Source organism: Balaenoptera physalus (assembly GCF_965194825.1).
Source record: "Balaenoptera physalus genome assembly, chromosome: 13".
Lineage (NCBI taxonomy): Eukaryota > Metazoa > Chordata > Mammalia > Artiodactyla > Balaenopteridae > Balaenoptera > Balaenoptera physalus.
Genome location: NC_138892.1, coordinates 107476186 through 107503284, shown reverse-complemented (window position 1 = coordinate 107503284; position 27099 = coordinate 107476186). Strand labels below are relative to the sequence as shown.

General features: G+C 56.9%; 1 protein-coding gene across 24 annotated transcripts in view; it reads right to left on the bottom strand.

The window, feature by feature from the left end:
* CACNA1C (calcium voltage-gated channel subunit alpha1 C) overlaps nucleotides 1-27099 on the bottom strand; it is a 559192-nt gene that overhangs the window by 138360 nt on the left and 393733 nt on the right. For 16 of the 24 annotated variants that reach the window (XM_082422040.1, XM_082422049.1, XM_082422046.1 and 13 more), the window contains exons 6-9: nucleotides 24507-24665; nucleotides 17329-17525; nucleotides 7309-7412; nucleotides 625-797 (exon numbers count right to left, since the gene is read on the bottom strand). In XM_082422040.1, coding sequence (XP_082278166.1) covers nucleotides 625-797; nucleotides 7309-7412; nucleotides 17329-17525; nucleotides 24507-24665 — 633 coding nt within the window. Of the gene's footprint in view, nucleotides 1-624; nucleotides 798-7308; nucleotides 7413-7674; nucleotides 7779-17328; nucleotides 17526-24506; nucleotides 24666-27099 lie in introns of all 24 variants that reach the window. The other 8 variants (XM_082422029.1, XM_082422051.1, XM_082422030.1 and 5 more) reach the window with 3 other exon arrangements.

Sequence of the window (27099 nt, the reverse complement as noted above, 5' to 3'; positions counted from 1 at the left end):
ACAGAACTGCTGGGTGTATCCGATAAGCCTGAACTTCCACGATTCATCATCTTTCTGACACTTGAGAGTCAATATCATCCATCACTCTCATGACCGTCCCAGCAACAATCTGCCCCGTGAAACCCCAGGGGAGGGATTGGGCTGTTTTTAAAACCTAAAGCTATTCTGCCAGTTTCCTCCGGGTTTCCCCAACCTTCCCATTTAGCACCTTCCCAGATCTTTGAGTCTAACCTCCTCGAGAGAAACCTATGGCTCTTTTCCCTGAGAAAGCGCAGTGGTCCTTGGAAGGGGGAAGGGAGAGCCTGCTTTCCAGGTGGTGGTGGGGGAGATGGTCCCCTGTGAATAAGCCTGGAGCAGGACTCCCGCCCCCGACCCAGGGAGCCGGAGCTGGGAGGAGGATGTCGGATTTAAAACAAAGAGCCCGGCTGAGCCAAGTTTCCACCGTCCCAGGACCAGAGGCTCTAGGAGGACTAGGAGGCTTTGCTCCACACGTGGGACTGATTTCTGAGAGCAGAGGAGGACGACCACCCACGAGACCGTCAGCACGGGGCGGGAAAGCCCCTGCGCCTCGCCGCGCCCCCCCGCCTCGCCCAGACCCCAGCCCCGGACGGGGAGGCCGCTCACTGTTGCGGGGTTTCTCCTCGTCCAAGCCCTCGTCCTCGTTCTCAGGGTCGATGTCCTCCGCCTGCGTGATCCAGTCCAGGTAGCCCTTCAGGTCCTCCTCCAGCTGCTGCTTCTCCCGCAGCTTCTGGAAGTCGCCCCGGGCCTTGGCCTTCTCCCTCTCTTTGGAAAACTCTCTGGCGAGAGAGCGGAGGGGCAAGAAGAACAAAGTGTTAGTTGCTTCGCGTGGGAAGCCGCCGGCCGCACCCGCGCTGCACAGAGCGCTCCCCCTGTCCCAGGTCTGATCTGCTCTCACGAGAGAGGATGGAGTCACTGGGGCGGGGCGCTGCCTGACTCGGGACACGAGCGTGGCGTGGACCGAATCCACTTCCCTTCCGCCTGGGCCATGATGGCAAGCTCTGCCTCTTCATGACAAACGTTCTCCAATGACCTGGAAAGGCCTTCCGAGCAGTAACCCGGCGGGACCCCCGCCATAGCCCCGGGAGATGAGGAGTTGGGGTCGAGCTGAAGCCCACTCCCCGCACTGGCTCTGCCGACCCTGATGCCTCCTCGGTGGCTCAAAATCGGCCACGGTGGGGATACGTACACCACGGAAATCGTCAAATGTTACCAACCAGGGCTTTTCCCCGCAGAGAGCCCGTTGTTAATGTCTACCAGGACACCACTGACGTCAGACCCAGGAGACCTCACCTCCTCACCCCCCATTCTCATTTCTAGGGTTCGTTCTGCCCCGTTCAGCAAGCCTGGAGGGGTTTCTAATCTAGAGAATGTTCTTTCCCACGTGGAGGGAGACAGAAGAGGATTCCAGACACAGGAAAATGTCCTGGGGGGTGCCCTTCGGGTTAAAAAAGAAATCTAATCAAAATGGAAAAATACATAAAATCAAGATGATATAAAACTTAAATGAGGCATTCAATCTAAAGCAATGATGAGTAGAAACTAAAATTAAGCTGGGATTTGCTGGAAGAAGAGCTTATTGAAAAATTTTGGAGAGTGTCTGTTTCTTTCCTATTTTCTATGATTCTGTCCTTATTTTCTCTCTGACCTTGAATTCACTTTCTGAGCCAGGAGGGACCTGGCAGCCGAGAGGGGAGTCAGGGAGGCTGGTTCTCACTCTCAAAGCAAGTCTGTGCCTTTTCTTCCGAAATAGATAGGAGCAGCCTGCCTCTGACCTCCTGTCTCTGGGAAATGGGGCTCCTGGTGTGTGTGTGTGTGTGTGTGTGTGTGTGTGTGTTGGGGGGATGCACTGGGCCTCTTGGTTTCTTCCTAGAGACGTGACTCCTCCTTCCCTCAGCAGTTGAGGCCTAGTTCAGGGTGGGAGGCCGCAGAGTCCACCTGAAAGGGATTCCTTGCATGAGACAGACACTCCATGGGAGGGCCCCGTGGAAAGAAGGACACACTGACAAGCCATGGGGCAGGAAGGCTCAGCCCTGGAGCCCCTGCGCCCGCCGTCCAGGATCTGCATTCACTGCAGCTGTGGCAGGAGCACAGACCTTGGCCGTGACCCTTTATGGTGAGGGTCGGGCCGGGAGGGGTCTGGGGGACGTTCTCACCGGGAGCCGTGGGCTCCCGAGCTACGAGTTCTCTTTGACTGCTGCTTTGACGACGCTCTGGTTGGGATGGAATGTTCTTCTTCACTTTGATTGACTCCAGTTCGAATCGGACCGACCTTGCGCTTTCTTGGGCTTCCTGGCAACTGGCGGCACCGTCCCTTCCTTCCCAGGGAAACGGGGCTGCACTGACAGCTGACAGTGTGGACGGAGGCCTTGCCTCCATGGCGGATGGGCCCGGAGGGAGTCCCCAGCTCTCCGCACCCGCCACTCCTCCCGGGGCTGCGGTTCGCCACCCGGAGAGTCCCTTCACAGAGCGGGGCACACCTGCAGCCCCCAGACTGCAGCTCCAGGCGCCCCCCAACCGCCCTTCCGCCTCCACACACTTGAGAGCTCCATGCCTTGCGCAGCAGGTTCGGGTGGAAGGGTGACTGAGTAGCTAAGGGTCCGTGCTTCTCCTGGAGCTGGGATCAGACCAGAGCCGGGAAAGCTGACCCAGCCGTGCGTCACAGCACCTGCTCCGCGGAACGAAGTCTCGCCACCCGTAACCCACGGCCTCTGGGAACCAAGACAGACATCCGGGAGAAGAGGAAATGAGGTTTCCTGGGGTGCGAGGGGCTTCGAGAGGCAGCAGAGCCAGGAACCCGTGGAGCGTGGGGCACAGCCTGGCCCGGGCCGGGAGGAGGTGAGGGGCTCCCCCTCCGGGCTCCACGCAGCAGGGACGTGCAGGGTGGCAGCGCCCCGCTCTCTTCGTCTCCTCGCTGGGCGTCCCACGCGGCCTGGGCCCAGGGGCTGGAGCCGGCTGCCTGGTCAGTCGCGGCGGGTCTGCGCGAAGGCGGGAGCACGTCCTGTGCGCGCAACGGCCGACAGGACAAACGCGCATGTGCGGAGAGCCCCGGCCGGGTGCGCACTTGCCCCGCTCGCAGAGGGCGGCCGTGTGAGGGGTCCGTCGGCCAGTCTCCAGACCCCGCGGTGACCGGTGTGGCTGGTCCTCGTCACCCACGGACTCGGCGTCTGCAGACCCGCCTCCCCGCGAGGCCTTCTTCGTCACGCCACCCACACCGCGAGCCCTCGCGGTCACTGCGCACGCGCAGAAAGGCGGGCCCTGGGGTCACGTTCCCGGCTGAGGTTGGATGAGCGGCCGCTCGCCTCCTTGGTGGTGCAGCTCATTCTGTGAATAAGAGCCTTTTTACAGCCCATTTCCGCATTTTGTGCTTTCTGTTGGTGATTTTTCTGATTAAAACGGCCCCCGAGCATGGAGCCGCCGTGCAGTCTGTGACCCCCAAGGGCACGAGGGCTGCGAGGTGCCTCACGGGGCAGGTCCGTGTGTCCGACAAGTGGAATCCAGGCCTCAGTTACGGGCTGTGGGTTGAGAGCTCGGTGCGAATGGATCAACACCGTGCCTTGAACCAGGCGACTTCACACAGACACGCACACACGACAGCTCGTGTACTGACGGCAGTGTCGTGTCCAGAGCCTCGCAGGAACCTAACCCCACATCCCCTGAGGGCAGAGGCCGCTGTTCACGAATCCAGGGCTGGTGGGCACTTCGTGGAACAAGCCTTCCAGGAATCATGCGCGTCTCCCCTGCTCCAGCCACGAGGCAGTGTGTCCGGGCACTTCTGCTTCCTCGGGACCTGGATGTAGCGTCTTAACTGTGGCCCGTGGTCAGGGATGCTTTCAGGTTGTAAAATGCCCACCCTCAGGCCCTCTGCCCCATCTCCCCGGGGGAACGAGAGCCGGGCACCCACCCTCTGAGAGGTCCCGGGCCCCTTGTCACCTGAAGACACACGTCTTCTCTGTCTGCAACCCCTTAAAACCAAAAAGTAACCAGAGTCCAGGGTCCAGGGACTTTCACCCGATGGCACCTTCTAGTGCAGCTTCCAGGATCTTGTGGCTGCGGTCACTGTAATTCTCATGGCTGAGAGGCTGAGCTCTCTGGAGGGGAAGGTCATATAATCTGGTTCTTATCTGACTAATATCAGTCCTACGACACGTGAGGATCAAGAGACAATGACCGTGGAAGGGTTTGGAAAAAATCCACGAGATGCACATTTACACGGACGCCTCCAGGCTCAGCAGGAGTGGGTTTCCAGACAAAGGACGGCCGTCCCGCTGATGACCCAAATCTCTGAATTCCGCCTTTAAAATGGAGGCTTTGCAGGGTGTCGCTCTCCCTGCCTTCCTGAGCAGACGACCCCAAGCGCACCTGAGCCCTTCCTCGGTGACAGCAGGGTGGAGTTCACGAGGACAGTTACCGTGCTGGGCTCTGAAACGATGATAATACCCTAAACTGGTGGACGCAGGGTGTCGGCCCCCAGCTCCAAATGCTCCAAGACTGCAGTGCTGCTGGGGGAGCTCTGTTCTCCCTCGAGGGCTGTTATGTCTGCAGGGCCGCTGGCCCCCAGCTCAGGACCTGTCCGCAGCCTGCGGGGCTGGGGGTCCCCAGCTTCCTCTGGGACCCCTGGGCCGGTCCCCGCGTCCTTACTGCGGTTCCCACCCGTCTCCTCCCAGGTCTTGGCTGTCATCTGAGGACACGGGATTAACCAGGCCGATGGGCTTGGGGACGGTGGAGCTTGGGGGACGGGGACAGAGGCTGTGGGTCCACATGGCGTGGGTTTAATCTCGGATCCTCCAGGCCCCACCGATGAGAACTGGGTGAGTTCCCGCACGTAACCTTCACTCTTCTCCTCTGTGGAGGTGACACCCGCTTGGCCCCAGCTCGCGGGGGCGTCGTGGGCAGCAAAGGAGCGCATCCACCGAAGGCGCCGAGCCCGGGGCCTGCCGTCGAGCTCCTGACCGCCGACACCACCCCTGGGACGGGCCTTCCGTGAGCGCTGAGAGGTTTCCGAATGCTTCTGGAAGGCTGGCCGCCGGGTGAATAGGCGTTTGGCTGCGCTCCAGGGTAACTACCACGCTGCTGTCCTGACTTGTCGAGACAGGGCGAGTACCACGCGTGCTCGGCCGACGGCAGCCTGTCTCTGGGCCTTCTCACTGCGTGGCCAGCCCTCTGGACAGGCCGGGAGGGGGAGCTGCTCACGCCGGGCAGAGGGTGCCCGGGGCCGGGGGAGCCTTGGGGGATGTTCCCCAGCAACGTGGGGAGGAACGGGACAGGAGCGGGTGTGAGGAGGGGCCCGGGGACACGGAGCAAGGGCTGGGCGCACAGGCCCAGACGAGACCGGGTTTCTGGAATCCCGCAGGCTCCACACACCCGCTCTCACCTGAACCAAGACTGGGCCTTCAAGACCACTCTGCCCGCCCCCAGCACTGCCGCCATCGGGCCCCACTTTGACCCCCTGGGAGGAGCCGAGGATGGGGGGGCCGCTGGGGGAGCCGAGGAGGACCAGGCAGACCCTCTGCTCGAGGGGGGGGCTTCGTGGTCGAGGCCTCAGCCTCCACCTCAGACTCCTGGGGGGACTTCACTGCTCAGACTCGCTCCTCGTCTCTGCGGGGAGAACGTGGAAGCACCTTTTTCAAGGTTCCGAGCCCCGGCGTGTTACAGGTCCAGCTTATTCAGCGTTCGTCTGCGGGGCAGCGGCAGGAAGGTGGGAGCTGGCTGCGCCTCGTGCCGACACTGACCAGCGAGGGGACCCCCTACGAGCCACGCGGCATCTCAGGCTGCCTCCCCTCGTGTCTGGAAGCAGGTCTAACCTGCGACGCCCCTGTTCAGTAATGTCAGCTCTGACACCTTCGAGTAACCAGCGACCCCAGCGAGGTGTGCTGCGGACTCGACGTCAAGTACCTCGCTCGACCATCCCAGCGACCGAGCAGTTGGGATGATGAGCTCCGTGTTGTCAGGTGGGTGAGTGACGTTTAAACACCTTCTGCCTTGGGCATCCAAGTTTCTGCCTTGAGTGGGTTGACTTTTCAACGCTCTTCCTGACGACTCCTTATAAACAGGGCATTTTCTTGTGTTGGACACAAAAATGGAAACCCTTCCCCCCTCCAGGCAGCTGACCGGGGCGTCTGCCGGCCTGCGTGTCACTGTCGCCCTGACGGAAGGTGCCAGCCCCTGTGCAGCTGCTCGCGGCAAAGGCCCGGTGTGCTGGAGCCCCTGCCGGCACCCCCGCGGGGAGGGCTGAGGATGGAGGTGGGCTCTGCCCCTCCCCCACTTCCAGGACTGACCCCGACGCTCCCGCGAGGCCTTGGGCTGCGGCACGAGGGGGTGGGAAGTCTTCCTCTCTCGCCCGACTCTCCCCAACATCACGTCCCCAGAGACGGAGGAAAGGCTACGAAGCAGCTGCCCCTCCCCACGTGGCGAAGGCAGAAAGTGTCCCTGGGAGCCTTCAGGTGACGGCCTTGCGTGGCTGGTGAGGGCTCGGGAAGAAGAGAGTGGGCCCAGGAGGCGTCCAGTGGGACCGAGGTGCAGAGGTGGCCGCCCAGGGCTCCTCGGGCCCCAGCCACGGGCTGCCTCGGCCACGTTTTAACTTCATCTGAGCAAAGGCTGGAATTAGGCGGGCCTTGTACTTGGAGCCAAGAGACAAAGTTAAAGGAAAGTGGATTGTATCTCCTCTGTGCTCCAGTAATCGATGGCTTCAAACAGCTGAGCGCCCTTCCTTCCAGAGAAGGGATACAGAGATGGACGGCCCAGTCTGTGATGAGAGCCAGAGAGAATGAGCATTTCAGTCTGTTTTGTTTACTTGCATCTTAGCTCAGACTCCTGGTACCCTGGCCCAGTCAACACTGGGAAAAGGGGACCTGGGTCTTCACTGCCAGCCTGCCCCGGACTGTGGCTGGAGAGGTAGGGCGGGTACCCGTCTGCGAGGCTGCTACGCAGGGCCAGGAGCCCACGGCCCACGAATCTTCCTCCAATTCCTCTGCCCAGCCCTTCCCACCCAAGGGGCTCAGCTGCTCCGAGGCTCCTGGAGAAGCCTGCTGCCCTCCTGGACAGCCTGGGGTGGACGGGTGGCAGGAGACAAGTGGGCCTGGGTACCTCTCACTGCAGCCCAAACCAGTGGGCTCGGCCTCGTGCCTCTGACCTCTGCCCAGCCAGGCCAAGGACATTCACTTCAAGGCTCCTGGGGTGGCCCCGTGTCCCAGGTTCATCAGAGTCAGAAAAAGAATAAAGCCAGGAAAAGCAGAAAGAGTAAGTGAAATAAATGGAAAAATCAAGACCTTTTTCCTTGGTCCTGCTTACCCGCTAAGGACACCGAGAACCAAGTTAAGTACAAAAAATGACCCTATGATGATTAGTGTAACAAAATAGATCCAGGGCCAGTCCCTTCCCACGGCATCATTGACCTGGAAGAACGGAATCACAGTTAGTACAGGTCCGAGAGCAGCCGAGCACGGCCCTGCCCACCCCGGGCCCGATGCCGACCAGGCAGCACCGGGACCGGGGCCTCTAGGTCATCAGAGGCCAAATGGCCTGCCCAGCCGACGGCCAGCACGCCTGGCTGAAGGGAGACGTTTTCTCTTTCTCCTGGGCCTGGTGACGGATACAGCGGAACCTGGGGCCTTGCTCAGCTGCGTCGTAAAGAGGACACAGAAACGGTCAGCTTACCCGCTCAACACACCAAGAACCAGATTTAGAACGAAAAAGGATCCAAAGATGACCAGACTGACAAAATACACCCAGGGTAACTCGTAGCCCATAGCGTCCTGCATCTGGAAAGACGAAGGATAGTTAGGAAAGAGAGAAGCAGAAGTGAGTCAAAGCAAGTAGGCAGGGAGGCAGGGAGGATGTGAGCAGAGGCTGGCGTGGGAGACCACTGTCACCGGGCACCATCTTGACCCAAACACCCCGTGACCTTGACCTGAGCAAGAAGGGCCTCGGCAGGCTCTGCCTCAGGGGGAATCTCGCCTGGCTCTCTCTGTCCCGTTACTTTCTGGAACAGAATTTTCCTCCGATGTTATCTACTCAGTTGTCTGAGAAGCTGGGTCACCTCTGAAGTGGTTCTTCCTACGAGATGGTTTTCGCTCAGTTGGGTTTATGTGGCCACTGCGCTCACCACCCTGGCCTCAGCTCTCAGGGACTAGCTGGGGGTTGGAACCTTTGGGCACACGTGGGGAGGTGCCTGCCTCAGCGGGTGACCCCCGCGCCTGGAGTTTAGGGTGGACCACGCTGCCTTATCGGCACCACAGGTGTCGGGCCGGGGAAGACGGTTGTTCAGGTTGGACTCAGGGAACAGCTCCTGTGCCTGCAACTCACGGGACCGTGGATCCCCATGGGAGGTCGACGCCCCCGAGTTTCCAAATTCCTAAGTGCACAGGCTCCCCGAATGACCTACACCCGTGGTTCTCAAGGTGTTGTCCCCGGACCAGCAGCATTGGCCTCACCGGGGCACCTGGGAATGAGTTTGGAACTGCACACCCAGGGCCCTCTGTCCACACTGGGGGCGCCCGGCGACCACATTCTCACCAGCCCTGCGGTGAGTCTGATGCGAGCCAAGGTTTGAGAACCACTGGTCCACGGCCCCCAGCCTCCGAGGCAACGGCACGACTGAGGCTGTGATTCCCTGCACCCAGGTCCACGGGGCGGCTCATGTGCTCTGAGAAGCACTGGCCGGGTTTCGGTGCTGCCCCCGCGCGTCCTTTCCAAATCTGCTCTCGTCTACCTGGGGTTACGGTGTCTCATTGGAGGCAGCTCCCCAACGTGACCACAGGGCAGAGAGCACAGCTCTGTCCCACCCTCGGGGTTGCCGGTTTGAGCCACGTAAGGAAAAGGTTCCCAACACGCGACTTTCCCAGGTCACAATTCAATCCAGTGTAACGCGAGTCTGTGGACATCCTCGCTGCCACGCGGCCGCTCTGTTTTCCACGCAGCACACTTTCCAAGTGTATCATCGACTCACTACTGTGCATCGTTTGTCCTCTGTGCTGGGGTGCAAGTGGCATGAGGACGGGCGTTGGGTACAGCCTGTGCCCCCAAGTGCCCAGAAGAGGGCCTCATATAAGGCAGGTGCTCAGTGAGGCCAGCCGGGTGGACGGACGGGCCCCCTCTGTGCCGGCCCCGCTACCCACGGGAGGCCCTTGCTGTAGGGGGACAGGTCAGTGGACGTCGGGTGGCGAACGCGGCTGCAGGGGTGCGTGGGCACAGCCACGGGCCTCCAGGAGAGGCTGCAGAGGCCGGTGAGGCCGGATCAGGCGGCCCGGGGGTGCCACTCGGGGAAGGAGGGCAGGGGCAGTAAGGCCGCCTGGAGGCCGCGTGGTCCTGCCCCAGGAAGGGGTTCCAGGAACTGGCAAGTGTTGGGACGGTGCCGGCAGCGTGAAGCACCCAGCACGACGGCGAGAGGAGGGCAGGGCACCGAGATCCGCGGAGTCAGAGGCTGCCCCGTCGCGGGAGCTGGGAGCCTCCTCCCTGATCCAAGGCTGCCGAGGAACCCACACAGGGCCATCCAGAGACGGGCTCGCTCCCAGTGCCAAGGGCCACCCTTGCAAAACTGCCCCCAGAGCCGGGCAGACGGGGATGGGGAGGGAGGGCTGGCGCCTCAGCAGCCTCCTTGGGGGAGATCCCCCCTGGCTGGTTCCTCGTGCCCTACATTTTGTGAGCATTTACGCTCATGGAAAATGCAGTCCTCCAGGCCACACACCTCTGACGACTCAAGGAACCCATGAGCCTTGGAGGCTTCCTGGGCCCCTATTTAGTTTGAGTGTCCTTTCCTCTGGGCCACAGGCAAGGGGTGAGGCGTCCAGCAGCACTAGGGCCTCAAATGGATGGAGCTACAGACCTCCTGACTCCCAGATACCCACCCCACAGCCAGCCTCATGGTAACCTCGTGATCCCTAGATACCCCATAGCCAGCCTCATGGTAACCTTGTGACCCCTAGATAACTTTCTGACCCCTAGATACCCCATAGCCAGCCTCATGGTAACCTTGTGACCCCTAGGTAACTTCCTGACCCCTAGATACCTCATAGCCAGCCTCATGGTAACCTCGCGATCCCTAGATACCCCATAGCCAGCCTCATGGTAACCTCGTGATCCCTAGATACCCCATAGCCAGACTCATGGTAACCTCGTGATCCCTAGATACCCCATAGCCAGCCTCATGGTAACCTCGTGATCCCTAGATACTGTATAGCCAGCCTCATGGTAACCTCGCGACCCCTAGATACCCCGTGGCCAGCCTCATGGTAACCTCGCGACCCCTAGATACCCCGTGGCCAGCCTCATGGTAACCTCGCGACCCCTAGATACCCCGTGGCCAGCCTCATGGTAACCTCGCGATCCCTAGGTACCCCGTGGCCAGCCTCATGGTAACCTCGCCATCCCTAGGTACCCCGTGGCCAGCCTCATGGTAACCTCGCCATCCCTAGGTACCCCGTGGCCAGCCTCATGGTAACCTCGCCATCCCTAGGTACCCCGTGGCCAGCCTCATGGTAACCTCGCCATCCCTAGGTACCCCGTGGCCAGCCTCATGGTAACCTCGCCATCCCTAGGTACCCCGTGGCCAGCCTCATGGTAACCTCGCCATCCCTAGGTACCCCGTGGCCAGCCTCATGGTAACCTCGCGACCCCTAGATACCCCGTGGCCAGCCTCATGGTAACCTCGCGACCCCTAGATACCCCGTGGCCAGCCTCATGGTAACCTCGCGACCCCTAGATACCCCGTGGCCAGCCTCATGGTAACCTCGCGACCCCTAGATACCCCGTGGCCAGCCTCATGGTAACCTCGCGACCCCTAGATACCCCGTGGCCAGCCTCATGGTAACCTCGCGACCCCTAGATACCCCGTGGCCAGCCTCATGGTAACCTCGCGACCCCTAGATACCCCGTGGCCAGCCTCATGGTAACCTCGCGACCCCTAGATACCCCGTGGCCAGCCTCATGGTAACCTCGCGATCCCTAGATACCTCATAGCCAGCCTCATGGTAACCTCGTGATCCCTAGATACCCCATAGCCAGCCTCATGGTAACCTCGTGATCCCTAGATACACCATAGCCAGCCTCATGGTAACCTTGTGACCCCTAGATAACTTCCTGACCCCTAGATACCTCATAGCCAGCCTCATGGTAACCTCGCAATCCCTAGATACCCCACAGCCAGCCTCGTGGTCACCTCCTGACCCCTAGATAACCTCAGGACCTGCGGACACCCCATGAAGAGCCAGGGTCACGTCCAGGGGACGCATGGCATCCACCTGTCCTTGTCCAACTCTTTGGTCTCCTCCGAGACTGTGGGCTGGTCTCTCCGAGGGTCAACGTGGGGGGCTGCAGGTGCAGGGTGGTGGGTGGAGGACAGATGAGAGGTGAATGAGCTCCTGGGGATCCTAGGCCCCCTGCCCTGTGGCCCGTGAGCAGCCAGAGGGGCCTCTGGGCCTGCCGGCCCCAGCCTTGTACCTCCCTCCACGACCCTGTTTGCTCTGGGCCCCCTGCTCCAGGCAGCCTGGGCACCAGAGCATGTGCGGGCAGCTCTGAAGTAGGGCAGCGCCAGAGAGGGGAGATGGATGGCTTCAATCAGCCCGAATGGAGCTATTAAGAAGAGAAGCATCAATAAAGCCATATTTTAAAAAAATGACCCAGATTGCTGACACCATTATTTAGAGGTGAAAAAGGACAGGTCTTCTCAGAGCACTGAAGCCAGACGTTTCTCAGGCCCCTACAGGGAAGGGGTGCGGAGAGGCACCCCGGGGCCTGCCACCTGCAGCCTCTCGGCCCCCGGGCCGGGACCTCACAAGGTGACCCAGCCTTCGCTGGAACACACGCCTTACTCTCCCCCCACATCTAATTCCTAGAGGGAACCATAGCCTCGAACCTCCAAATCCAACACACGTTTCCCCGGGAAGAAAATTCAGGAGGAACGATGGCTCCCGCCCCATTGCCTTGGGGTCTCTCTCCATCCCAGTGGTTCCCGGGAGCTTTCATGTCTGGCGCTTCCTCCTCTAAGGTCTGGGCACTGCGGGTCCCCAAAGGCTGAGCAGTTTTGGGGGCGCGGGAGGCTGTCACCTGCCGTCAAAGGCAGGAGGTGCGGCCCATAGAAGTCACAGCGCATTACGGGGACTGCGGTCAGGGGGCAGGGTCTGCTCCGTCCGGAAAGCCAGTGCCCTGGGCGATGGCCGAATGAACCCCCGACCTTTGTCACCTTGCCTGCGGGACACGGGGTCTGCCCACAGGTCATGGGGGAGCAGCAGGTTGGCAAACAGTCTCGCCCGACACCTCCTGCCCCTGCTCGCGGCAGCAGGAAGGACCGGATCTTGTGGGAGACGCCAGCAGGCCCACCACCAAGGAGGCCAACAAACCAGCCCCTCCCGGACTCGGCCGGGACCCCGCAAGGAGTGGAGGCCCCGTGGACGCCTGTGCCCTGACGCCGTTGTCCCAGGTGGGCCTCTGGCGCTTGGTGAGACCACTGGGTGGCCGGGCTGATTCTTGGGTCTGTTAGGAGCCCGAAGCACAGTTCTCTCCAGGCTCCAAACTGGTATAAAGCTGGCTTTTCCTTCTCTCCTGCTCCCCACCCAGCTCAAGTCCAGCGACACCCCATCTCCTCTGACAAGCTCTCCCTGCTCTCACCAAGCCCTGCGTGGGACCCATGTTTCTCTGTGTCCCCATCTCTCCAATTAAACCCAAACTCCTTGAGCGCGGGCCTGGAGACCTTGTAAATGCTCACTAAATGTTCAGTCGAATTACTGAGGAATAAGGACTTGCCTAATGCCAGTGAAATGAATAAAACAAAACCTAATAAGTAAATAAATAATAGCTTTGAGAGATGTGAATTCCCCTTCTTCATATGTTTATAAACCACGGGTCTATTGTTTAGGTTAACAGATCCTCTGTATAAAGCGCTGTGGGCACTAAGTGGTAACACTCTAACTCGGGCAGATTCAGGGTTCAGGACCAGAGGGTCCTGAGGAGACCTAACACCTTCTCTACCTGATCCCCATTAAGGAGCCGAGGATGCTGTCTTTGGGTTATTGGAGGATTTTTCCTCAGCTTTTCACTTCGAATGACTATTAGGTCATCAGTAGAACTCAGCCCCACCAGCTCTGCTTGCTGGATGCCTTTAGAGGCTCATTTCCCGTATTTGTAGTGAAAAGAGGTGCAGATGGAATGGGAGAAAATAGGGTAAAACACCTGAATTTCTGCTTGGATGCAAAAGACCTTCGTCATAAACCAGGGATATTTCGGCAGCACCGAGACCAGAGATCAGTGGCCATGGTGTGTATGTGTGAGTGTGTGTGCACGCGTGTGTTTACAAGGAATGTCCTCCCACACGGGTGAGTGTGGAGCTGACGACTGACTTGTGCGAAGTTTAAACCTTAGACTTTCATTCCCAAGGTCTCCTGCTGAACCAAAACTAAGGCAGGTACGACAGAACACGCATCTTTCCTTTATATGATTTCTCATGAAGTATTCTTTCTAATCTTAGTTTTAAGCTGAATTTCTAATTTTTAAAAATGAGCAGAAGAGCTGGTCGTGGAGACACCAACTGGGGAAAACGGGAGGTGTGAGAAAGAGGGGGACCCGGGTGCCAGTGGAGGAGGTGACCCCAGGACGCAGGCCAGTAGGGCTGTCCTGTGCCACACAGAATGCAGCATCCCGGGGCCCCAGGTCAGAGGGCATCGTGGGCAGAGGTCAACAGAATCCTCCTGATGGACAGTTGTTGAGGCACCGAGATTCCTAAAGCCCTGGGTGCCTGAAGCCCCCGCTAGGAGCCCCCTCGCCGGCCGCGCTCCCCGGGAGCCCTCCCCGCGGGTCAGGGCCACGCTGCTGTCCCCACGAGCAGGGGCCACCCGAGGCGGGGAGAAAGTCAGCGATGAGCAGAGCCTAGTGCACGATGGTTGACCTGGCTACACGTGGAGGGGGTGCTCAGATTTCACGTGCACCCCAGCTCTTGGGCCGTGTCTGAGAACCTACAGATTGTCTCGGTTCAGGAAACCCGAGCCCCAAACACACAAGAAAGCAGCCTGGAGTGACACGCCACTGGGTGGGGCAAAACACACCTGAGAGGAGACCTGGAGACGTGGCATCCACGGGGGACGGTCCGACGGGGCTTCCCTCTCTCACAACTGCTCCCAGGGGCAGCCCACACCTTTCACTCCATCACTTTTCCCGCTATTTTTAAGACCTGTGTACGTTCTGATAGTAAGCGGACAGGCTTTGGCTTAAGAAGCCATTTCCCAAGGAACTCCCACCCCCCAGGCCCAGCTCTGGCTTGGTCTCCAAGTCCCCGTGTGCTCCCGCCCCGTCACCCGCAGACTCCTGGAACGGGCCACGGGGAAGGCAAGCGCAGGGGCTGCCCGGGAGCCCGTCCCAACGGGCGGTGTGAACAGCTGAGGAATCGTCCAAGTACTACGGCCCAGGCTTGCCCGTGCTGGCCGTCCACGAACCCTTCCAAGCCAGGAGCGTGGGATGGGCTGATGGATTCAGACTCAAGGCCACCCCAGGAGGAGCTGGGGGCCTGCCAACGGTCCCCCCACCCCGAGCCAGCTTCAGCGCTTCGGTGCTCCAGTGGCCTGTCAGCTCCCCAGGGGTGTCTATCCAGCCAGTGGGTCCAGTCTCTGCGATACCTGGAGCCGTGGCTGCCCGTCCCCACGTCCTGCAGACCTGCCCCCGGGACCCGGGGGGAGACGCGTTCCTCCGAGCGGAGGACCCTGGGCCCACCCTCCACAGAAGCCATCTCCCTAGCCGGGTTCAAGCCAGTGGCGCAAAGCAGCACCGTGCGATTGGGAACGTTGGGCTGCAGGGGACTCGAGCTCTAGCTGGAATCTCCCGGGAGCCTTCGCAGGTGCAGGTGCTGGGGCCGGACTCTCAGCGGCTGGTCCCACGGCTGGGGACGGGGGGGAGCGTGGGCCCCTCCCTGCTTAGAAAGTTCCGTGTTTTACATGAAAGCACATGGAGGTGTGAGAGTCTGGGGGCTTGGAGGAGAAATCCTGAAGGCGAGGAAGGCGCAGGGGGAGGGAAGAAGGAAGGAGGAGGAGAGGCGAGAGAAGTGAGAGCCAGCAGAACAGTATGCAGGCAGGCGCTTTGGGCTGGGAGGGGCTTTCCTCGACAACTCCTGCCAGGACGCTCCGTTTCGGTGTCAGGGTGTATATGTGTGTGTGTGTGTGTGTGTGTGTGTGTAGGTACGCATGTGTGAACACGTGTGTGCCCACACATACACACACGCGCACACGGCTCGGCCATTGAGGGGAGGTCAGGGCGAGGCTGTCCCAGGGGCCTGGGACTGTCCCCCACCTCAGACACTCCCTACTCCCGGCCCGAGCTCGTCACCCACCCACCAGCCGCAGGGGGAAAAGCACAACACAGCTGCTGAAAATCGCTGCTTGCCATGTGTGCTGCTTCTCACCCCCGTGCTGGCTGTCACATCTGGCTGGTGGGGCGAGAGGGAGGGAGGGATGAAGGAGGATCCCAAAAATACCTCAGGGACATCAGCAGAGTAAATTATACCTATTCCCCTAACCCCACACCCACCCACCCACTGCCACCCTGCCCTCAATTGGATGCTATGGGAGGCGTTTCCATAGCAACTTGAGGCGCGGGCTTGAAGCTCCTGTGATGAGCCTCCAAAGCCCAGTTCCACACAGGCTTGTGTTCTGCGCTCCCGTTTGCAGAAGGAAGTCTCTGTCCTTGGCTGGCCAGAGGGACCCACCCAAGATAGAAGGACCCGTTAGGGCCACTTTTGAATTTGATCTGCTTTACTAAACGAAATTAAATTTGCCCAGGTAGAGTAAGCTCAACGCCCTTTGTCTCACAAATTATTCAAAACCAAGTTCTTATTGAGGGATGAGCCTGGGAGATGGGTTCAGTTTGAGGGAGGAGTGATTAGACACTTTGCCTTTTTTGAAAGTGTCACAGCGTGGCCACTCTATGGGGCTCTAGCGGCACTGCCGTTGTTCAGTTTAGGTCTAGTCAGCTTGCCTACACTGAGCTGGATGTTACTGTATCTGAGTCCTGAGGACCTGGGCACCCCCGGTAAGCAAGGAATGCTCAATACTGTCTGCGGGGTACAAGGCACGAGGGCAAGTTTCAGCTGGTCCCGCACAGAGACGTACACAATTCACGGCAGCGCTGGGTCTCAGCCTGCCGACTCTACCCCAGAAACTGGGAGAAGAGGGGTTTTGAATTGTTGAAAAACAATGTAGAAGCTACAATGCCCAGAACGCGCAAAGCATCTCCGAGCCGTGCCAGGACTCCTCCTCCTGGTCCGGGAGGCGGTCCATACCTCTCCTGGCACTAGTTCTTCCCAGTCTGGCAGCTCGGCTTGCTGGGAAGGCATTCACAGCCCTCTCCCTCCCAAGCAGCCTCTTAGACCGTTTTCAGGACGGCCAAATCCATCTGACTATTTGCAAAACTCTGGATGTGATGGTATTTTCAAGCCTGGCAACAAGCATTTTCCACCCAAATGCTGGAGCACAGCACCGGGCTCCAGCAAGTTAGTTCTCACGTGGAAGCAGGAGATACTACAAAGGATTACGTTTTCTGGAGTTTTTACAAATAATGGACTTGACTCTGCCAGAATGGACAAAGATCAAGTATGACGTGTCTGCTTACGGGGCAGAGGCTGTACGAAAATCTGGCACTTCAAAGTCTGGCAAAGTAGTGTTGGCTGCTGGGTAATAAAAAGAGCATCTTTAAGGTGAAAGGAGATTTACTGCTGATTGGCTGGCACTCGAGAAGTGGCATTTCTGAATAAGCACCGCAGAACCAGCGGAGCGTTTTGTCAGCAGTGAAAAGGACGGCAATGCGTTTGTCTGATGGAGTATTCTGATATAACGAGGCAAGATTAACACGAGAAATAAAAACATGATAGCACGCCGTGATGCTACACGATTCAATAAAAATGGTTTCTTCTTAGAAGACCAGGCCTGAGCTTTCTCTTTAGCCCTAGAAATTGAACTCTGTGCCCTTCGGCTCTCTTTTGGGGTCAGAGGCAGGACACGGCTGGGAACAGAAGGAGCCCTACAAGGGAACAGGAGCTGAGAGGACCCTTGGGTCGGGATCGGCCGTGTCCCCACGGGGCTGCGTGCCAGCATTTCTCATTATGGAGGACGAACGAAAGGTGACACTTGTCTTGGGCTGGTGGGCAGAGAGAGACTCGTTAGGGTGAGAGTCTCAGGCTTTGTTTCTCAGGCAAGACCTAGAAGAAATCAAAGGCCCTCCTCGGCCGTTCCACCCCGGTATGCGTGTGACCACATCACGGGAAGACGGAGAAGGTGGACGTCGAGGAGAAGCCGGCAGTCTGCGGGCTCCCTGCCCCCGCCCGTTCCCAGCACGTACCCAGTAGAGGACGTCGGTCCAGCCCTCCATGGTGATGCACTGGAACACGGTCAGCATGGCGAAGGCGAAGTTGTCGAAGTTGGTGATGCCGTGCTTGGGCCCATCCCAGCCCGGCTTGCACACCGTGCCGTTCTGGCACTGCCGCCCGTGGCCCGTCTCCAGGGCACAGGGGGAGGGGTCGTCTTCTGCTGGGACATCTCAAATGGCCGGGGGAGAAGAGAAGGAAGCAGGGGGTGGGGGGAGAGGGACGGGCAGAGAAAGAAGAGACAAGTTAGAGAGAAAAGTGATGGGCGAGGCTGGTGGGACAGCCAACGACCCCAGCGGCAACGATGCAGAACAGTTACATCAATGCCCCAAACACGAAGCGAACGACACAAGGCACTAGGTATTCATTTTGTGTGGTCATCAATTCAGAAGGTCAGTGCTTTCAGCTAATTGTTGTAAAACTGTTTTTTAACCTCGGTCATTGATTTCAAAGACAGAAGGGCTGTTGGCTGTCAAATGGGCAATGAAAAAATAACTATGATGCAACCACTCTGAGTGTAAAACATCCTGGAACATGGTAGTGAGTCCTCGTCTTCTTTTTTTGGTGGTTAAGTATCTGTAGAAACTTCCGCTGGAATGCCAGAGTTCAGGGCGAGGGCGTTGTTGATTGGAAGGTTCTTTCACGTAATTGGCCAGAGATCCCGCCCAGTGATATTTTCTGACTCCACATGGGTCTGTGACATATTACATGATGCTTTACCAGGGATGCAAGTCACTTTACAGTGGACGCCTTCTTTTTTTTTTTTTGTTAAAAGTTGACCTATTAAGGAGCATGGATTTGGAGTAAGCCAGACAGACTGGGGTTCAAAGCCTAGTTCTTTTTTTTTTTTAAATAAATAAATTATTTATTTATTTATTTTTTGGCTCCGTTGGGTCTTCGTTGCTGCGCACGGGCTTTCTCTAGTTGTGGCGAGCAGGGGCTACTCTTCGTTGCGGTGTGCAGACTTCTCATTGCAGTGGCTTCTCTTGTTGCGGAGCACGGGCTTTAGGCACGTGGTCTTCAGTAGTTGTGGTGCGTGGGCTCAGTAGTTGTGGCTCGCGGGCTCTAGAGCGCAGGCTCAGTAGCTGTGGCGCACAGGCTTAGTTGTTCCATGGCATGTGGGATCTTCCCGGACCAGGGCTGGAACCTGTGTCCCCTGCATTGGCAGGCAGATTCTTAACCACTGCGCCACCAGGGAAGTCCACAGTGGACGCCTTCTTGATGAAGGAAGGAAAATAAATTCTGATGGCGGGAAAAGTACCTACTGCAGAGCTTTATCCCAGCCCCTGAGCACAAAGGCCACTGCTGTATTTTGTGCGTGTTGCGTGGAAACTTGTGGACTGCCCTTTTCTCCAGCATTAGGACCTTTCAGAAGAGAAGACCTGTCTTGACCGCTAATCAGGACAGAGTGGCGTGGGTGATGGGGAGGACGCTCCCCAGGTGTGACGCACTCTCGGCTTTTTCAGGAAACAGCATAACATCTCCCGCGGCCACAGGCTGTGCTCGGGGCAGGAATAGCTGCTAGGAAATTAGTGAGTTAAGATATTTGTCGTGCAGAGATCATTGGTAAATTGAACTAAGACTTGGCTGAGTTAAGAATTTCCATTTTGGTAAAATACTGAGAGACTCGGTCCCAGCTGCAGGAGGTAACAGTGTGGAATTCGCTGAAGTTTGTGAAATTAAGGACATAGTCTTATGCTTGTAGGAAGAAACAGTAGTAAACAGAATGGACCTTAGTTCTAACAAACAGATGACTGCCTCCAACTTCAGTGAAGATGTGCCCCCAGAGAGAGAATTTGCTTGTCATCCCTCGTTTGGGGATTCCAGGCCACCAGGATCCTCTCTGGCTTCAAACGTACCCAAGCAATCACGGGGCGAGGACCTCTGTACGGAGACTATGGTTTGCTGGGCTGTTTCTCAGTTTGTGGCTTCAAATCGCAGCTGTTCAGGAGGAAGACAGCAGAGGAATATTAATCCTTAACTAAGGGGTGACTCTTAGGGAGGTGGACTGAGCTGAGTGGTTGGAGACACATGCTGACTTGTGTCCTCTTGGCTTTTCCCTTTCTCTCTCTTTTTTTAAAAAACAAATTTATTTTATTTATTTATTTTTGGCTGCATTGGGTCTTTGTTGCTGCGCGCAGGCTTTCTCTAGTTGTGGCGAGCGGGGGCTACTCTTCATTGTGGTGCACAGGCTTCTCATTGCAGTGGCTTCTCTTGTTGCGGAGCATGGGCTCTAGGCGCGTGGGCTTCAGTAGTTGTGGCACGTGGGCTCAGTAGTTGTGGCTCGCAGGCTCTAGAGCGCAGACTCCGTAGTTGTGGCGCACGGGCTCAGTTGCTCCGCGGCATGTGGGATCTTCCCGGACCAGGGCTCGAACCCGTGTCCCCTGCACTGGCAGGCGGATTCCTAACCACTGCGCCACCAGGGAAGTCCCTCTCTCTCTTTTCAACAGCTTCACCGAAATCTAATTTACATGCCATACAATTCATCAGTGAACACGGACAGCTCAGTTATTTTTAGTAAATTTATAGAGTTCTTCAGCCATTGCCACAATGCATTTGGAAATGCTTCCGTCGCCCCAGATTCCCGAAGCCCTTCTCCCATCCAGCCCTGGCAGCCACACCTGCTGTCTGTCTACAGATCTGCCTGCCTAGGAATCTCATATCAACAGAATCACACACGAGGTGGCTTTTTTCACGTAGCATTGTGTTTCAAGATCTGTTCCTTTGCACGGCCGTACATATTACCGTGCGTTTATCTGCTCGCCCGCTGATGGACAGTTGGCCTGCTTCCAGGCGGGGGCCGTTGTGAGCAGCTCGGCTTCTGGCTTGTTCCTGGCCTGGTGCTTTAGGTTGTGTGCCTGTGTGATGACCAAGGCGCTCCCTGGTCCCTGAACTGTATGGGGGACAACAGTGTCCCCATCATTTCCTACTCTGGGGTCTAACCCCCAGGAGGCCTCCATTCACGTAATGGAACTCCAGTCATAGTTTTTTGTGACTTTTGACATTTTGAAATCTTTGGAGATTTGGATGTGAGATTAAGTAATGGGAGGCTATAAAAGGGTGGAACCTGAAAAGTGAATCTCAGACCTGAGGAATACATAAGAAAGTGGATAACAAGCACCTAAAAATTGAGCGTAGGTGGAGTGGAAAGCCAGGAACCAAACAGATCATAAATTCTGCTGGGTCTCACTTGCCTAGTGACCCGCTTTCTAGAATGATGCATTCAGTCACTGTGACAAAAGTGCTGGGATGATGAAAGATGAGACAAAAGAGAAGGTGAACAAAATAGAGGGAAACCTGTGTTTCTTCTTCTCCGGTCTTGCTTTCTAGTGCAATAAAGGTGCTGCTAATCTTTGCACTATGACTGCTAACCTGATAGTTTTCCCTGCATCTCAATTCCTGAAAACAGGCAGAAATGAGGGAAAGGTGAAGGCTGCCAAAGGGAGTTCTGAGTGTCCTCAAGGAAGGAAAACATATTTGGGGGCTTTACAAATGTATGTTGAAAAGAAAACGGTGTCCAGGGGACGTGATCTCATTAGTAAAAGAGAGAGGATGAGATTCAGAAAGATGGTCTACAGGATCAAGCACCGCTCTGCTATTTTAAATCTGTCTTGAACAACAATAAAAAAAAGATTTGAGAACAATTAAGGAGCAATAATTATCTGGTAAAAATAGGTATCTATAAAAAGCACTAAAGGGAACACTTGAAAAATGTGAGCACACACAAATCAGTGGGTCCCGGCGACATGCACTTGAGGGTGAGGGGAAATTAGCTTCAACGTGAAGATGTGTTGGATTCCCAGCAGAGCCATGAATTCCCAGAGAGGAAAATGGGAACACGAAGTTGGAGAAAGAGCCAAAGCCATACGGGCTCCCCGTTTTAAAACAGAAATGAAGAGAGGTGGGGTCATTCTGGAAAGTCCAAATTAAGTTTGTGGTAGAAGAATGGAGGCACAGATGAGGAGAGATTTTGGAAGTGCAGTTAATACCCAACAAGAGCACGAAATCTGAGAGAGCGCCAGCGAGGGCTTCCAAGAAGAAATCACCAAAGACAAAACCAATTACTTTTTTAGGCCCCAACTTTAAGGAGTGAATAGACTGAAAGTGATTTCATTTCTGGGTTTCAGTCAACCAGTTCTCTGCCAGGCTCAGGGGTAATTATTGTGCTTGGGAGAGCTACTCAGAGTGACCTGGCTCGGACCGCGACCAAACAGATGGGACGACCAGAAACCAAAAGGACGGACATATGGTGACGTATCTGTTGAGGAACAAGGAAGGCGCCTTGCAGATGCCTCCGGGGTCGGGGGAGATCTCCTCTCCTGTGACCACGTCTGCAGGGGCTGGAAGGGGCAGCCTGGAGGCAGAGCAATGGTACGCCGGCAGCTCCAGTGCTTTCTCGTATGGATTTGATAGGAAGCATGGCTCAAAATCCAAGGTATCCTAAAATCTACAAGTTCACAAAATAATCTCAAAGTGAGATTAAAAAGAATCTGATGTAAAATAATCTGATGTAAATTCCATAGAAAATAATCTGATGTAAATTCCATAGAAGAACCAAGACGAGGATTCACGAGCGCTTTTGCATAATCTAACTTTGCAGAAAAATATAGGAATTCACTCCAAAGTCTAAAATTTAAAAAAGACACCCATTCCAAAGGTGATGCAAACGTCTCCAAAACGTATGGGGAGTGGTTTCAAAGATCGCAGGCTGCTGGTCCTCTACTCTCTGGCTGTGCTGAATGCGTCCGGATTCCCATACACGTCCCTCTTTGTCAGCGTTGATCAGTGTGTAGATGGAAGGGGCCCCCTTGACAGGAGAGGGTCCCTGGACGGCCATCAGACGCGGTTCAGGCGCAGGCAGTGAGTGAGCGCCTGAGTGCAGGGTGCTGGGCAGAATGGCCTCTGCAGCCAGTGTCCGGGGCGTCCTTCCCGCGGGAGGCCGGCTCCACGCACAGAGAGGTCCCTTCCTGGCGGGGCTGACGGGGCTCCTCTCTCGGGAGCGCGTCCCCGGGGTCTGTCCTCGGGCACCCTGGCTCCCCAGGCTGATGGTGTTTCCATGATGGGGGCCAATTCTCTTCCGAACCTGGTGGGGGGGGGTCGGGGGGAGGTAAACCCATCACGTAAATAATCCGGGCTTTTTCTGGGAGGAAGCAGGCGGTGTCTCAGGTGCGTTTCCTGGTCTGCTTACCCTCAGGGATGGACGGTAGTGTGTTCCCAGATTGGCCATCCACTCGGCCAGGCCAGTTCTGCTCTGTTTCTTGAGAGCACGGAGGCCGCGGAAGGTCTCGGCAGGCCTGCGGCAGCCTTTCCTCCGGCCACACCGTCCGGCACAGAGGAGCCCATCACCCTGTCCATCACGCCCACCGTTTTCTGGCTGTTTGAGGCCACTGAAGGCAGGACCACAAAGTCAGAGACTTCCAGGCGGTGCGGGCACAGCCCCCATAGGATCCTGCCGACCGCGGAAAAGCCACTTTGACTGCTTCCCTGTCGGATGGCAGAGACCAGGGGTGGTGTGGGAGCAGCTCTCCCAGCTCAGCGAGGACAGACGCGTGGAGGCGTGGCAGCTCAACGCAGAATCTCACCGCATCTCCCCACCACACCTTGGTGCGCAGGTGAGAGCCACTGCACCGCCCATCGCCCGGCTGATGGGGCCTTTCGGGCCCAGCATCCCCGCAACGGCCTGAGGCGTCTGGGTCAAATGGGCCGTTGGCCATTTCAATACAACGGCATAAATTTTAGACGTTCTCTGGTGGTTCTTAAGCAGGTCTTAGAATGAGCTCTAAGGAAGCCACACAATTAACATACATGTATTGTTTCAGGGCAGCTACAGATTGAGCCCAACAAAAGGAAGGAGCTGAATGAAAGGGGAGAATATTATTCATTGCATTATTGGGTATTTCTTTAAGCAAGGCTGGAAATCTCAGAATTTTAACTGAAGTCAAGATCTAATTCCTTCAATTTAAAAACAGCTTTTTCTTTTAACGTGACAGTTTATTTTATAGAATTTGACCCAAGAAATTCTCCCTACAGTGAAAAACTGGCCTCCTCTTAGGCTTGCCATCAAAGCAGTAAAAACAATTGTGTGAGTCTGTGACTACAGGTTTATAGGTTTGGGTTTTTGTTTCGACTGTGGCCGCATGCAAACACCCGGCCAGTTCGTCCAGATCACTCAGATCAGGGGATCCATTTGGGTTTCTGAATACGATTAATCCATTTCACTCCCTCTTGTAAGGATGCTCCCCCCACCCCCAGGGCGGGGGGGTCAAGTTTAATTTACTGCCTGGGCTGAGCAACAGTGTGAAGCAGTGGACGTGAAGGGGAAAGAAGGTCTTTCAATGCTTCAGACAGATGCTCCCCTTTCTGCCCTAAGGTGCCAGAAACTAAGATGAAAGATCTTGTCGTTTGAAAAAAAGTCACATAAATCGAACATGGCTAACCCCTTTCGGGGGTACTTTTTTTTTAAACAAGTTTTTGTGTTCAACTACTTTGTTTAAAAGCCATGTCGATCTCTGTTTAAATGTTTTCTTAAAGGTCCAGCTGAGATTTCAGTAGCTGAAGACAGCAGTTTGTCACATGTCCGTCAAGCCCAAAGTCCAGTCCTAGCGGGGAGAGCTCAGTGCGCAGCACGGCCCGTTGAATGCGCCGATTTATGGAAGGGACGCAGAGAGAGGGTCTCAGAGAGGACGGGCCGGCGGATGCCCGAGGTACAGACACACCTCCTGGAGGAAAAGGAGTTTTGCTGCTGGCCGTCCTCCCCTCCTGGACTGGGGGCCCCGGACGGGAGGCAGAGACACCGAGACGGAGGACCCAGGGCTGTGACGGGAGAGCCACCAGCTGAGGGCGAGGCCTCCCCCCGAGGGCACTTTGGTGACAAGCCACACGGGGGACAAGGGGGCAGAGACATACAGTCCCCAGGTGAGCTCCGATTCTCAAAATATTCCATGTCGGCTAGGCGCCTCGTTTAAAGAGTGCTTAGCAGTGCCGGACAAAGCTTGTGTTTAGCTATTTTAACAGAGACTCATTTTAGTAAAAACAAAAATTAGAACCGAGAGAAAAAAAGAAATACAATCTTTGCCTCTCCTGGCTGTGGACACACAGGCGCTCGACGGCAGGGCCTCCCCAGCTGGCCGTGGGTGGCTGGCGCTCCCCTTACCTGCGACGCCCTCTTGGTTGTAGCAGGTCTTGTGCATCTTCCCCATGAAGAGCTCCAGCCCGATGATGGCGTAGATGATTATAACAAAGAGCACGAGCAGGGCGATGTGCAGGAGGGGCACCATGGCCTTGATGATGGAGTTCAGGACCACCTGGAGACCTGCAACGGCAAAGTTGGCTCTGTGCACCCGCTGCCGTGCAGAGCCCCCGCCGCCCGCTCAGCCTCTCCCCGCCGACGGGCCTCGCACCCCAGTCTCAGGTGAGGAGACCGAGGCGCCAGGTGACACGGTCAGAGTGACACCCCGGGGGAGCTGGATCCAGGTGGGCCTGACTCCAAACCTCCCCGGGAGCCACCTCCAAACGGAAGGACAGGCAGATGCTGTCCTCCTAAGGGCGTTTCAGCTGGGGAAGATGGAAACAGTCCTAGAGACGGATGGCAGTGATGTTGGCTTAGTGCCACTGAACTGTGCACTTAAAAGTGGTTAAACGGGACATTTTGGTTTGCATCTATTACCACAATAAATTGTTTTTCAAGTACCCAGATCCCTTCAGGGGGAAAAAAAGAGTAAATAAAAAACATTCTTTTGCAGCGGGTCTTGTCTGCACGCCCCAAGGGTCTGCAGACTTACAACCACTGTCTTATGGGGAGAAGGACCCCTCAGTCATAAGCTGAACCATAAATATCAGCCCAGAATGTCCCTTGTTTAAACGAGATGTTGCACACGGCCATTTGTAAATGGTGGTTACTCCCCAGCCCCCAGGTCTACCCCAGGCCCCAGGAAGCCGTCCGTCAACGGGTGGGCGCTGTCTCCACGCCCCAGGAGAGAAGTGGGGGAGGGTCTGGCTCCCCTCCCCACAGCGGGGGGCCGCCTTACACACAGTACAGCAGGACCTCCTCCGCTGAGTCACCCCCCGCGGGGCACCTTTTGTGTCTCTCACTCACCCACCAGCCACGGACACCCTTCCACCTCTCCCGCACTGGGGACGTCACCCCTGCTCACCCACCGCCTTCGGCGCTGGTGAGTGAAGGCTGGGCACCCTGTCCCCAGGCCCCGAGGCGGTCCCCGGGCCTTTGTGACCTGGAGGAGTGGGGTTCACAAGTCTAATTCAGAGAACTCGCCCCAGCCATTAAGCTGAGCCGGGGAGAGGAAACCAAATAAGAGAAATGCTAGAATACTTTCACCTGTGAATTAATGCGAGGGCTGTGCCACCTCCCAGTAGAATAAGATGCTTTCAGATCCAAATGACTCCGTTAATTAGCAGGTTGTACACACATTTGGTGAAGGGTGTGGGGCCATGGCGGAAGCTGACAGCCGAGCCGCACAGCGACTTCCGGGGTGTCTGCTGGGGCGAGCGCCCCAAGTTCTGCTCACGGGAGGGGACGGAGGTCCCCGGATCCGGCTGCCCAGACCACGCGGGGAACGCGACCAGGCCTTCAGTGCCACGTGGCAGAGAATGGGGGGGCACGGGATGGGGAGACCTCCTCCTGCCCTACAAGGCCCTGGGCGTGGGTCCACCCTGCCCCCCCTGGGCCCTCGCTCTCTGGACTCCTGGTCAAACAGCGTTTCTTTTACACTCAAACATGCCATCCTTTGACGCGGGGCCATCGTCGGCGCTGTTCCCTCGCCCTGGAACGCTTTTCCGTAATTCCCTCCAACGTTCCCTTCTGCTCTCAGCCCAAGAGTCCCTCCTCCGGGGACCCTTCCCCAAGCTCCCAGAGCAGAGACATCTCCTTTCTTACGTGTCTTCTTAGAATCAGTTCCTTTGCTTTGGAGCGTGAGTAGCCCTTGGGAATTACATGTTCATTAAGTGGCTTTCAAACGTTTATACCCGTCTCCCGCGTCAGGCTGAGTTTTGTGAACACGGGGACTGTGGGCTCTTCTGGCCGTTTTATCGCTGAGGCAGCTCTGCAAACAGACAGGCGAGTTTCCCGGGCCTGCAGGCCGGGCTGCGGAGAGGCCCAGAGGAAGTCGAGGCAGCCCGTGCTTCTGTCCACCGTTGGGGGCCGTCAGGATTGCCGACAGATGCTCTGCTCCCTCCCACCCCTGTGGGGTCGGTGGCCTCACCACGCCCCTGAGCACCAAGACCAGACCTGGGCCTCCGGGCTCCTCCCTCCCACTGTTACCAAGTCCTGCCAATTTGCTTTTGAAGTGTTTTAGACAAGTATAAATCACGTTTACTATATAAATAATACATGCTCATTACACAGGAGAAATGCTTATTATAGAGAAATTAGAAAACACAGGGAAGCAGGAACAAAAAGAACTCGTCCGTCGTCCCACCGCCCAGAGGGGACCGCTGTTAGCCTCTGGGGGTGTATTTTGGACACTTTGGCCCCTGGGGTCGGCTACTCGGTTAGCTGGTCTCCCTGCCGTCTGGTGTTCATGCTGCTGTTGGGATGCTCAAGCAGGGAGTGTCATGTCCTTGACGAAAGTCCTCCTCCGATGCCCTGTCACCCGCCTCCCCATCCAGCCTGATGGCCCCTGACTCTGGCTCACACCTCACTCTCCAGCCACAACCGCGCCCCGAGCTTCTTCGGCCACAGGCCTCCCCGCGTCAGCACAGGCTGTTCCCCCAGCGGACGCTGCTCCCTG